At 44.2% G+C, this 13,037-nt stretch overlaps 1 protein-coding gene and 1 long non-coding RNA gene across 2 annotated transcripts in view; both read right to left on the minus strand.

Moving 5' to 3' along the window:
• Window positions 1–801: 801 nt before the first annotated feature.
• Window positions 802–13,037, minus strand: part of LOC108792031 (zinc finger protein 271-like) — a 40,344-nt gene continuing 28,108 nt past the window's right edge. Inside the window, exon 9 of the mRNA XM_018562710.1 lies at window positions 802–1,431. Within this exon, the coding sequence (XP_018418212.1) occupies window positions 802–1,431 (630 nt within the window). The remainder of the gene's footprint in view (window positions 1,432–13,037) is intronic.
• Window positions 4,458–13,037, minus strand: part of LOC108792050 — a 14,410-nt gene continuing 5,830 nt past the window's right edge. Inside the window, exon 3 of the long non-coding RNA XR_001941539.1 lies at window positions 4,458–4,468. This is a non-coding gene — a long non-coding RNA (uncharacterized LOC108792050). The remainder of the gene's footprint in view (window positions 4,469–13,037) is intronic.

Below are 13,037 nucleotides of genomic sequence, written 5' to 3' on the forward strand. Positions count from 1 at the left end.
ATGGCCAGACAGGAGATCATCATCTGAGTGAGTCAGATGGGAGTTTCCTGTCTCTGAGTGATGATGTCACCCCACTTGCTATATATAAACCACTCAGTCCAGTCTGACTTTGCCCTTGCATGGTCTTCCTGCTAGTGCTTTCCTGCTGCTCTGAGTATCCTGAGTCTGTGTATGACCCGATCCTGGCTGACGTTCTCCTCTGGCTCCTGCTCCTGGCTTATTCCTGACAATGCTGATCTCTGTGCTCCTGACCTGGCTTGGACAACTACCCACTCCGGCTCCTGACTCTGGCTTGTTCCGGTTTAAGATTCTGCTTGCTCCTGTGGACACTGTTCTTAATAAATATTTTAACTAGCACCTTCCGCTTGTCTGGTTTTCATTGTGCTCTGACATCCTGTTCTCGTCCATCCCTTGGCAGAGCAACCCTGGGGACTGTGACCTGGTACCAGCAAGCAGCCTAGCCCATCTCCACCATCAGGAGCTCTGGTGAACACCGGCTGGTACTTAGACTCCGCCCCTCAGGGAAGCCCTTGTCACTTGCCAGGGGGTGTCATCCTAACAGGTTACTGGCAGAAGGTGGAAGAAGGGGGCGGGCTGGTGCGCTACAAAAATGCCTTGTGAGGTAAAAATCAAAAACAACACAAATGTTTGCAATAAATTTTAAATCAGAGAACTTTTGGTGGAGAAAACAGAGATTGCGCCAAAACAAATATGACTCAAATATCCCATATTTTGTTAAATGCCTCATCATTAATCAATGATTTGGGCCTACAAAAGGCCACCATAGGTTCCTCAGCAGCCTCAGGTGGAGTGCTTATTCTGGTGGAGGATTAACGTTACCTTCTGTGCAAAGCATTTGCCGCATTCTGAACAGGAAAATGGCTTCTCCCCAGTGTGAATTCTCATGTGCTTATCACAGTTCCCTTTATTGGAGAAACACTTTCCACACTCGGAACAGGAAAAGGGCTTCTCCCCGGTGTGAACTCTCTGGTGCGTATTGAGTAGAGATTTCTGGGTGAAGGACTTTCCGCACTCAGAACACGAGAAGGGCTTTTCCCCGGTGTGGATTCTCTCGTGTCGAACCAGTCCCGTTTTGTGATTGAAGGACTTTTCACACTTGGAACAGGAAAAGGGCTTCTCTCCGGTGTGGATTCTCTGATGCGCGTAGAGTAGCGATGTGTGGGTGAAGGACTTTCCGCATTGAGGACACGAGAAGGGCCTTTCCCCGGTGTGGATTCTCTCGTGTCGAATGAGTTCTGCTTTCGTTATGAAGGACTTCTCGCATTCGGAACAAGGAAAGGGCTTCTTCTCTCCAGTGTGCACTCTCTGATGTATTCGGAGCTGCGATTGGAAGGTGAAAGACTTTTGGCACTCGGAACACGAGAAGGGCTTTTCCCCGGTGTGGATTCTCTGGTGTCGGACTAGTTGTGACTTCTTTAGGAAGGACTTCTTGCAATCGGAACACGAAAAGGATTTTTCATTGGAGTGAGTACTCTGAGGTGCAACCAGGTCATGTTCTTTTACAAATGATTTTTCACAATCTTGAAAAGGACATAGAAATAAACTACCGTCTCTTTCTGTATTGGTAAAATTATTTGAAGAGGTTTCTTCAGGATTAGAAGGATCTGGTGATCCATCTTCACAGTGAACACTAGGTTGGACATTTGAGATTATTCTATTTGATCTATTCATAGATTCCTCCGAACTAAACAAATCTGTCGATCTCACCATATGATCAAGTCTGTGATGTATATATTGGGTAAAAACGCTTACTCCTGGAGAATATTGTTCAATGTGGTCATTTTCTTCTGGAGGTGCAATAAAATGTTCCTCTGAGGTATTCAGGTCATCGTGTCTACCTGTCAGAAAAAATGTATTTATCAATAATAATAGCAACATGTTCATTGCTCATTGATGAATGGAGATGGACCTTTTATATGGTGTACAGTATCTCCTCCTCATTTGTAGGGAACATGACGTTATATTGAGGAATGGACATTGACCTTTCATATGGTGTACAGTATATTAAGCGGGCGAGTGGAAATTTTGAGCCCTGGTGTACAGTATCTCCTCCTCATTTGTTGGGGACATGGCGGTATATTGAGGAATGGAGATGGACCTTTCATATGGTGTACAGTATCTCCTCCCCATTTGATGGTCACATGACATTATATTGGGGATTGGAGATGGACCTTCATATGGTGTACAGTATCTCCTCCTCATTTGTTGGTCACATGACGTTATATTGAGGAATGCAGATGGACCTTTCATATGGTGTTCAGTATCTCCTCCTCATTTGTTGGTCACATGACGTTATATTGAGGAATGGAGATGGACCTTCATATGGTGTACAGTATCTCCTCCTCATTTGTTGGTCACATGACGTTCTATTGAGGAATGGAGATGGACCTTCATATGGTGTACAGTATCTCCTCCTCGTTTGTTGTGGACATGGCGTTATATTGAAGAATGCAGATGGACCTTCAAGTACCTACTTTCTTGTTTACTGCAAAAAAGTGATGGACCTTTCAGATGGGGTATGATAGCTCCACTTCATTTGTAATGAAAATTGGTTATCAAGGTAACCACATAGATTTTAGGTAGATAAATGAAGTTTTTATGGAAAACAATGCAGAGTTTTCCATCTTATTATAACTTGAAGCAGTTCTATGTAGGGATGAAACAAACCTTTCTTTTTTCTTTCAAAAGATAGCTTACACTGTGTGAAATGGTGAGAAGGTTTGCTGAATTCATTTCAGACAACTTTCATACCTTACATTTTATATAAATCTGACGTGCGGGATTTTGTGTATATAATACTTACCGCTGATATATGGACAAGATTCCTCCTTTGTCACCATCATTTCAGCTTCCTTCATAGATAGTTCATCACCTATTACATATGTCTCTTCCTCTTTAACTTCAGTTTTTATATCAATGGCTTCTTCTCCCTAAAATCGCAAAGTTCCTGGGAGCTCTTATCTTGATACTACATAGAAGAATATAATCTAACACAGTTTAGAGTCAGTTTTAAATCTGGTGTCCTCAGTCCCACCTACCTGATCATGGTGAGGGATGGTGGGATCTTCCTGTGTGGAGTCCCGGGAATACAGAGGACAGGCCTGAGGGATCTCATGATCTTCCTGTGTGGAATCCCGGGAATACAGAGGACGGGGACATCTCTCTGGTGGGTTCCTCTTACTGGATCCATCTGTAGGAAACACACACACTGACTGAATACATTGTTTCTATGTGTGTATCAGATGATGGGGGATCTAGGTGGACCCTCCGTACTGCTCTCTCCTCTTACCCGGTGATGTGAGGGGCGGCTCATTCTCCATCACGACGTCCTTGTAGAGTTCCTTGTGTCCTTCTAAATACTTCCACTCCTCCATTGCTCCGTCCTCCTTCTCTTCTTTTATCTCTTCTTTAATACTAACATTAATGAGGTGTCCACTCTAAATGTAAATTTAAAAGTAAATGGTAAAAGTCCAGTCAAAGTGCAGACGATAATTTTACTATCAGTCATAGTTAATCTTTTACCTGATCATGTTGAGGGATCTTGTGATCTTCCTGTGTGGAATCCTGGGAATACAGAGGACTGGGACATCTCTCTGGTGTGTTCCTCTTACTGGATCCATCTGTAGGAAACACACACACTGACTGAATACATTGTTTCTATGTGTGTATCAGATGATGGGGGATCTATGTGGACCCTCCGTACTGCTCTCTCCTCTTACCCGGTGATGTGAGAGGCGGATCATTCTCCATCATGATGTCCTTGCAGATGCCCTTTTGTCCTTGTAAACACCTCCGCTCCTCCATGGAGACATCCTGAGATCTTATAGGAACCTGAGACACACAATGATACAGTCACCATCCAGACACATCCCTTGTCTGTTCCTGGATCACGTCCCAGAATTCCCGGCACCGCTCACCTCTCCCGTCAGCAGCTCGATGATCTTCTGGGTGACTTCTAGGATGTTCTTGCTGTTGTTTGTGTCTGGAATCGGTAAGGAAGTTAGAGGAACCATAATGGGGTTCTGTCCATTTCTTGATGTCTTTTCCACAACTATGTTATCCTGTGGAGAGGGATTAGCAACTAGCATTATATACGATTTCCACCTTAAACCTTTTAATGCTACAGCCATCAAATGATTAACTCCAGTAGAGGATAGCAAGATGGCCGCAGTTACAGTCGTGAGCTTGTTTCCATCATTTACAAACCCAACCAAACACTTCTACGCATTCCAGAGGTGTACTGAGACTATACACAATATGGAATAGGTTCTGGCTGTTACGCTTGTATTGTACACGCATCGTCTGCTCTCCACCGTACTGGTAACAATTTGTGATGTACAACATCTGTCTGATCCCATCTCGGTGAGCCTCTTATAATAAAGACAAATGTAACAAATCATTTTTGCCATTAACCAGTTGCCAGTAACACAAATACCGTAAAATGTGTCTTGGTTGCTCCATATTAGGGCTCAATCACATCAGCCCTGTTGGGCTGCATTGCCCCATGCAGTAGCAATCACATCAGCCCCATTGGGCTGCATGGTCCCATGCAGTCCCAACACAGAGACAAGGCAAGCTGCCTTATGTCCTACTGCTTCAGTTGACAACACTGCACCAAGTTGATGTGCTCCGAGAAAAAAAAGGGGACATAAAGGCGACGCACTATAATGCAATACAAAGTCCTGCCGTGCATAGAGTTAAGTTAACAAATGGGGGGAAAAAGCATTATGCTCACATTAACGTATGCCTGCAGGTGTGAACGAGCCCTTAACCATTGAGCCAATTATCATTTTTTTATGTAATAAAAAAAAATATTAATATCAGCTATGAGCAGGGAAAATTGTTTAAAATTGTAAATTTTTTCCACACTTAAAAAATTAAAATTGTAAACAAAAATTGTATCCAGTATTTCCTGGTGATTTCTCATTGAAAGAAAACTGTGAGTAAATTATCTTCTCACTCAGATATAAGTAAGAGAAAATCAAACACACATGTTGGTCGCGCTCCCGAAATCCTCCTCACCTCTCCGGTCAGCAGGTAGATGATCTCCAGGGTGAGCCGTAATATCCTCTCCGTCAGGTTGTTGCAGTTTGGCTCCATTGCTCGCACTCTGTTCCATTCACTTCCTGCAACAATAGTGCCCATCCTCCAACACTCAGCATCAGGGGGGGTGGGCGAATAGACTCTACGGTGATTGTTTTTCTCTCGGCCATTTTGTTGTAGCCCAGCAGACCGGGAACAATCCATTGCTCGGCATGAAAATTAAGGTAAAAATGTAAAGCCGCCGTACACATTTATCGTTTGTTTACTGTTGCTTTACATGTTTTTTTCTTTCACCTTTTCTGAGAAAATGCCAAATAATAAAGGACACGTAAAACAATAAAAGCACAAAAACAAAGAACGCGGGAAGGTAGTTTTGTTTCATCAAAATCCTTCCTAAGCATGAAAAAATTTAATCTCGATTCCCATGAAGGCAAAATTTGTTATTTTCCTCACATCACTCCGAAATCTCAATATATATTATAATTTATTTACATTTTGCTGTAATCTTTTTGTATATTTATTCAGTCAAATTTGGTATGTTTAGGAACTGTTTATTTATTTTACATCAAAATCGAAATATCGAGGGGATCTGAACTACAACCTGCACTTGTACCACCCGATGGACCTGGATTTCACTCTCCGGACCATGTTTTTCATATGAATGTCTATTATTTTTGTGATCCTTATCCGTACCTTTCTGAGTGTATTGTCTTTTGATCATTTTCAATAAACATTTATTCTATAAAAAAATAAGAAATTAGAATAATGAGTTCACGTCTGAATTTAAAGTTTAAAGTAGCAAAGTTTACTGAATCATGGGGTCAAGTTTTTCACTCTTCACAGATTTTTCTGGATTAAGGGCTTGTTCACACCAAAATCGGGCCTAAAACGTAAGTCAACGGAGGTACATTGAATTTTTTAAGCTCATTTGAATTCCGTTGCCTTCTGTGCGGCCGGATTTTTCCTTTACTATATACACTATATTGTCAAAAGTATTGGGCCCCTCCCCCTCCAAATCATTGGATTGAGATGTTCCAATCACTACCATGGTCACAGGTGTATACAATCACGCACCTTGGCATGCAGACGCTTCTACAAACATTTGTGAGAGAATGGGTCGCTCTCAGGAGCTCAGTGACTACAAGCGTGGTACCGTGAGGTTGTCACCTGTGCAATAAGTCCATCCGTGACATTTCCTGGCTACTAAATATTCCGCGGTCACCTGTTACTGGTATTATAACAAAGGGGAAGCAACTGGGAACAACAGCAACTCAGCCAGGAAGTGGTGGACCACGTAAAATGACAGAGCGGGGTCAGCGCATGCTGAAGCGCACAGTGCGCAGAAGTCGCCAACTGTCTGCAGAGTCAATAGCTACAGACCTCCAAACTTGGTCTGGCCTTCAGATTGGCACAACAACAGTGCGTAGAGAGCTTCATGGAATGGGTTTCCATGGCCGAGCAGCTGCATCCAAGCCTTACATCACCAAGTGCAATGCAAAGCGTGGGATGCCGTGGTGTAACGCACGCCGCCACTGGACGATAGTGTTCTATGGAGTGACCAATCACGCTTCTCTGTCTGGCAATCCGATGGACGTGCCTGAGTTTGGCAGTTGCCAGGAGAACGGTACTTGCCTGACTGCATTGTGCCAAGTGTAAAGTTTGGTGGAGGGGGATTATGGTGTGGGGTTGTTTTTCGGGGGTTGGGCTTGGCCCCTTAGTACCAGTGAGGGGAACTCTTAAAGCATAAACATTCCAAGACATTTTGGACAATTTCATGCTCCCAACTGTGTGGGAACAGCTTGGGGACGGCCCCTTCCTGTTCCAACATGACCGCGCACCAGTGCACAAAGCAAGGTCCATAAGGACATGGATGGGGGAGTTTGGGGTGGAGGAACTTGACTGGCCTGCACAGAGTCTTGACCTCAACCCCATAGAACACCTTTGGGATGAATTCGAGCGGAGACTGCGAGCCCAGCCTTCTCCCCCAACATCAGTACCTGACCTCACAAATGGTCCAACATTCCCATAGACACACTCCTAAACCTTGTGGACACCTTCCCAGAAGAGGCGGAGCTGTTATAGCGGCAAAGGGCGGAGCCAACTCAATACTGAACCCTACGGACTAAGACTGGGATGCCACTAAAGTCCATGTGCGTGTAAAGGCCGGCTTCCCAATACTTTTGGCAATATAGTGTAGATAGATAGATAACGAGGGCTACAAAATATCTTAACCGCTCCCAATCACATTTATCTGCCTTCGGACACACATGTATACAAAACTCTCCGACAGACAATGTCACTTGGGGCTGCTGAGGATTCTGGGAACAATAGAGTTCCCCTGGTGGCGGCCATTTTATTGTAGCCCACATATTAAGACATGTTAACATGAAGCTAAATGAGCACATCAAATACCTCAGATATTCATTCTGATCTCAGATGGCTTGAAGTCTTTGATGGGTTTTGGTAGACAATATCAGTTTTGAGCATTATTATCTGCTGCATAGTTCATTCCTCCTGGTCTTCTGGGCTACAACAAAATGGCCGAGGAGAACCAATCAAAGAGCCTGTCTTCTACCCATGATGCTGTGTTTTGGGGGATGGGAGCTATATGTGAGTTGAACAGAGCGCAAGCAATGGAGCAAATCTGCAATCTCTTGCCAGAGAGGATATTACGGCTCACCCTGGAGATTATCTACCTGCTGACCGGAGAGGTGAGGAGGATTCTGGGAGCGCGCCCGACAAATGTGAGCCCATAAACATCTTATGAGGGTTACTGCTTATGTGATAGTGGGGAATCTGCAACAAAATCCAGAGATTGGCTTCCCAAAGCTTGAGATTTCTGGAACATTGCTGCTCCGCTATCACCATTCCTTGAAGGGGTATCTTCCGAAGACTGATCAGGTTTAGCGACTCCACATTGCACGGTGCTCCTCTGTGCCGCAGCCTTGCCCCATACCTATGCTCTCACATCTTTCAGATCACTACCAATTATAATCTTTCATATAACCTTCGAGCCACATCCGTCATAGCACAGCGCCCACTTCAAAGCTAAGATCAGTACTTCGCTCATGCTTGAGAAGTTCCTTCTCGTGACATCAAACGTCATAAGGAGGAGCTCAGGGAGGCCCTTTGCAAGATCAGCACATGAGAGCAGAAAGTTGCACCGTCTTCGGGTGGGAATTGTATATAATATTTTATACTCTCTCTCCGCAGGACAACATAGTTGCAAAAAAGATCTCAGCAGATGGACAGGACTCCATTATGGTTCCTCTATGTTCCTTACTGTTTCCAGAGAGAAACAACAGCAAGAAGATCCTAGAAGTCACCCAGAAGATCATCGAGCTGCTGATGGGAGAGGTGAGCGGTGCCGGGAATTCTGGGACATGATCCAGGAACAGACAAGGGGTGTGTCTGGATGGTGACTGTATCATTGTGTGTGTCAGGTTTCCCATCCTTCTTATTCCGCACTTGAAGGTCTCAACGTCAATGATATTAAAGAAGAATGTACAAATGAACAAAAGGAGGATTGTATGAGGGGTGACTGGCCATGTACAGAGGAGGAAATCCATTTAGAGAGTGAAGCAGGTGAGGTATAAACACGGAATAAAAAATATATGTACAATTACAGTTTTTGGTGTGGTGCCTCCTGGTTCTTTTCTGTGTTTCTCTAGATATACTAGAAGTGAGCTTTAGCGTTAGTACCCAAATTGTGTCAACATTTTGTTTTTGAAGGCCTTCCTAGATTGTCCACTACTGAGTCAGCACCACCTAGATCCCCCATCATCTGATAAACACATAGAAACAATGTATTCAGTCAGTGTGTGTGTTTCCTACAGATGGATCCAGTAAGAGGAACCCAACAGAGAGATGTCCCCGTCCTCTGTATTCCCGAGATTCCACACAGGAACATCATGAGATCCCTCAGACCTGTCCTCTGTATTCCTGGGATTCCACACAGGAACATCATGAGATCCCACAGGCCTGTCCTCGGTATTCCACACAGGAACATCATGAGATCCCTCAGACCTGTCCTCTGTATTCCAGGGATTCCACACAGGAACATCATGAGATCCCTCAGACCTGTCAACTGTATTCCCGGGATTCCACACAGGAACATCATGAGATCCCTCAGACCTGTCCTCTGTATTCCCTGGATTCCACATGGGAACATCATGAGATCCCCCAGACCTGTCCTCTTAATTCCCAGGATTCCACACAGGAACATCATGAGATCCCTCAGACCCGTCCTCTGTATTCCCGGGATTCCACACAGGAACATCATGAGATCCCTCAAACCTGTCCTCTGTATTCCCTGGATTCCACAAAGGAACATCATGAGATCCCCCAGACCTGTCCTCTGAATTCCCGGGATTCCACACAGGAACATCATGAGATCCCTCAGACTCGTCATCTGTATTCCCGGGATTCCAAACTGGAAGATCACAGAATTCCTCACTATGATCAGGTAGAAGATGAACAATGAGTAGTAGTTACATTATGATCTGTACATTAGCTGCATTTTACAATTATGTGTTACATTTACATTCAGAGTGGAAGCTGGAGCAATATTACTATCACTATTAAAAAGGAGATAAAAGAAGAGGAGGATGGTATGAGGGAAGAGTATTTAGAAGGACACAAGGATGTCGTGATGGAGAATGAGCCGCCCCTCACATTACCGGGTAAGAGGAGAGAGCAGTACGGAGGGTCCACCTAGATCCCCCATCATCTGATACACACATAGAAACAATGTATTCAGCCAGTGTGTGTGTTTCCTACAGATGGATCCAGTAAGAGGAACCCACCAGAGAGATGTCACCGTCCTCTGTATTCCCGGGATTCCGCACAGGAACATCAGGAGATCCCTCAGGCCCGTCCTCTGTATTCCCGGGATTCCACACAGGAACATCATGAGATCCCTCAGGCCCATCTTCTGTATTCCAGGGATTCCACACAGGAAGATCCCAACATCCCTCACCATGATCAGGTAGATGGAACTGAGAATAAAGAACTCAAGTTTGACCCTAAACTTTATTATATTTTCCTGACACCAACATGGCAGCATACGATTGGGTATAGCTCCGCCCCTCACCCAACTAGTTATACTATAAATTAAAGCACGCCTCCCAAGGCCACCATTCTCTTAACAAGCAATTGTGTAAATTAGATAAATATCTCAACTTTTGCCCTCCCTTGTTTTTGCTTGCTATGTCCCATTCCTATGCTGCCATGCTGGTGTTAGGAAAATTGCATACTTACCTTTCGGTAATTTTCCTTTCCTGACGCCAATACAATGGCAGCATACGGGACCCTCCCATGGCTTTCGCATTGAGAGCTAGTTAAGAGAATGGTGGCCTTGGGAGGCGTGCTTTAATTTATAGTATAACTGGTCCTGTGATTGGGTGAGGGGCGGAGCTAAACCCATTCGTATGCTGCCATGTATTGGTGTCAGGAAAGGAAAATTACCGAAAGGTAAGTATACAATTTTCCGTTGTATTCTTCTATGTTGTCCTAGCTTAATAGCACTGACAGTTATTTTGTAATATTAGGGGAAAGAAACAATTGGTATAAAAATGGAGGTAAAAGAGGACGAAAAGACGCATGTGAGGGGCGACCCACTGTCTATAAAAGAAGATGAAACGATGATTGATATGAAAATTGAGGTTAAAAAGGAAGATGAGACCCATGTGAGGCGTGATCAACTGTCTATAAAGGAAGCTGAAATGATAGTGACGGTTGCCAAGGAGAAACCTTCTCTAGATATCAGCACAGGTAAGTATTATTTACACAAAATCAGAACTTCACATCTTTTTAAGTAGAGCAGCAAAGTAGGGATGACAATTTTATGTTTAAACTAAGTTGACCTGGAAAAGTATTTATTTATTTATTTTTTATTGTGGACAGTTCTTTAATCAATAGAATATTCTCAATCTCAAAAAAAGGAAACAAATCTCTATTGTTGTCCAGAAGAACATCATCAATGTAACTACACCACCAGCTAATTTGCCTATAACACAAGGTGGAGTTACTATACTCTATATAGTAGATCAATCTCCAGTCCTTAGCACATGAATCTTTGTAGTTACCAAAATACTGAACCAACAAATGGAGAGAAGATAATGTACATGAATGGTCCTCCTCCATTTCTCAGTATATTGTCATGTTCCTAACAAATCAGGTGATGGAAGGTCCATCTCTATTCCTCATCATAGCATTGCTGTCATTGTAAATACACCGGGGGCCATGGAGGGGATTGGAACACCTGAATCCAATGATTTGGAGGGGTGTCCCAATACTTTTGACAATATAGTGTACATCTTGACCCAGTGTATTAGTGTTGTTTTTCATGAGTTGTACACCTTATCTGACTTCTACCCTTGTGCTGGTGTTGTTGCTGTACCTAATTTTGTGCCAGAGATCTGGGGAACAGTTGTCTTATAGATCAACATACATGACTCCTAATTGCAGAACATGACCATTCTATTATTATTAAAAAAAATTCCAACAGGTGAAGGCGATGCCTTGAATACCTCAGATGAACGTCTTATGGTGTCTCCAGGTTGTAATAAAGAAGATGACGGCATGACACAATATTCTCCAGGCGTAAGCCCTTTCACCGAGTATATACATCACAGACTCGATTATGTGGACAGAACAACAGATCCCTTAAATTCTGATGAACCCAATGATAAATCACCATCTATTATGCCAAATGTCCAGCCAAGCTGTGACGGTGCAGATTGGTCACCAGATTCTTTTGATCCCGAGGAGTCTTCTTCTCATAATTTGGATCCAGTCACAAAGAAAGACAATGAGATATGTTCACCGGAGTCTGTCCACAACGCAAGGAATCAAAGAGTTGAATTTCCGTGTTCAGAATGTGGGAAAAGTTTTAAGGCAAAAAGGGCCCTCCACATACACCAGATGAGCCACACCGGCAAGAAGATCTATTCTTGCCCGGACTGTGAAAAATTGTACATCACGTACTGCGGGCTGGTGGCACACAAGAAGCTGCACGCCGGTGAAAAGCCCTACACGTGTTTCAAGTGCGTAGCGTCCTTTGGCCTCAGATCGCAACTCACTGCTCACCAGAAGGTCCACTACGTCCAGAAGCCGTTTTCCTGTTCCGAGTGCGAGAAGTCCTTCATGACCAAACAGGAACTCGTCCATCACCAGAGGACGCACACCGGGGAAAAGCCCTTCCCGTGTTCTGAGTGTGGAAGGTCTTTCGCGCGGACATCCCAACTCAAAAGACACTACAGAGTCCACACGGGCGAGAAGCCCTTTTCCTGTACCGAGTGCCACAAATGCTTCTCCACCAAAATGATCCGCGACAATCATATGAGAGTTCACACCGGCGAGAGGCCGTATTCCTGTCCGGAATGTAGCAGGTGTTTCACGCAGAAAGGGGCGCTATCTATCCACCAGAAGAAGCACCAGCAACAGAGACTGCAGAAAACCTATGGTGGGGATTCATAGGCTCAACCACCATAGGACTAATCAGTCGTGAGGCAGTTTTTAAGGGTCCGCCCACCCAGGTGGGAGATTCAACTTTTAGATGATTTGGGGTGATCTTTGCTTCACCGCTTATGCTGCCCATCCACATTTTAATGTAGTGATGTGGTGTACTAGTCTCTCCTCCTCTGGGAACCGGTGATGAAGGATGGAATGCCCACACACAACCACTGCAGGGGCCTTGTTGTCTCTCATATACAGAAATCCTTATGGATTGCTCCCTGCTGTGACTTCAAGGGAGGAATTGAGGGGAAACAGTCCACCAAGGACAGAAGCAATGTTGGGTTTGAAGCTGCCCTTCCATCTTATGTTCCATGTGTTATATGACAACAATAAAATAAAGTTCTCATGCTAAACCATAGCATGGACTCTCGTTCCTATGTACAATGCCACATTTACTTAATCATTCACACTAGAGGGAGGTGGGGGGGGGGGGGGGGTGTGGGAACTGGGCCTTG

This window comes from Nanorana parkeri, unplaced genomic scaffold (genome assembly GCF_000935625.1).
Source record: "Nanorana parkeri isolate BGI_ZX_2015 unplaced genomic scaffold, ASM93562v1 scaffold593, whole genome shotgun sequence".
NCBI classification, from domain to species: domain Eukaryota; kingdom Metazoa; phylum Chordata; class Amphibia; order Anura; family Dicroglossidae; genus Nanorana; species Nanorana parkeri.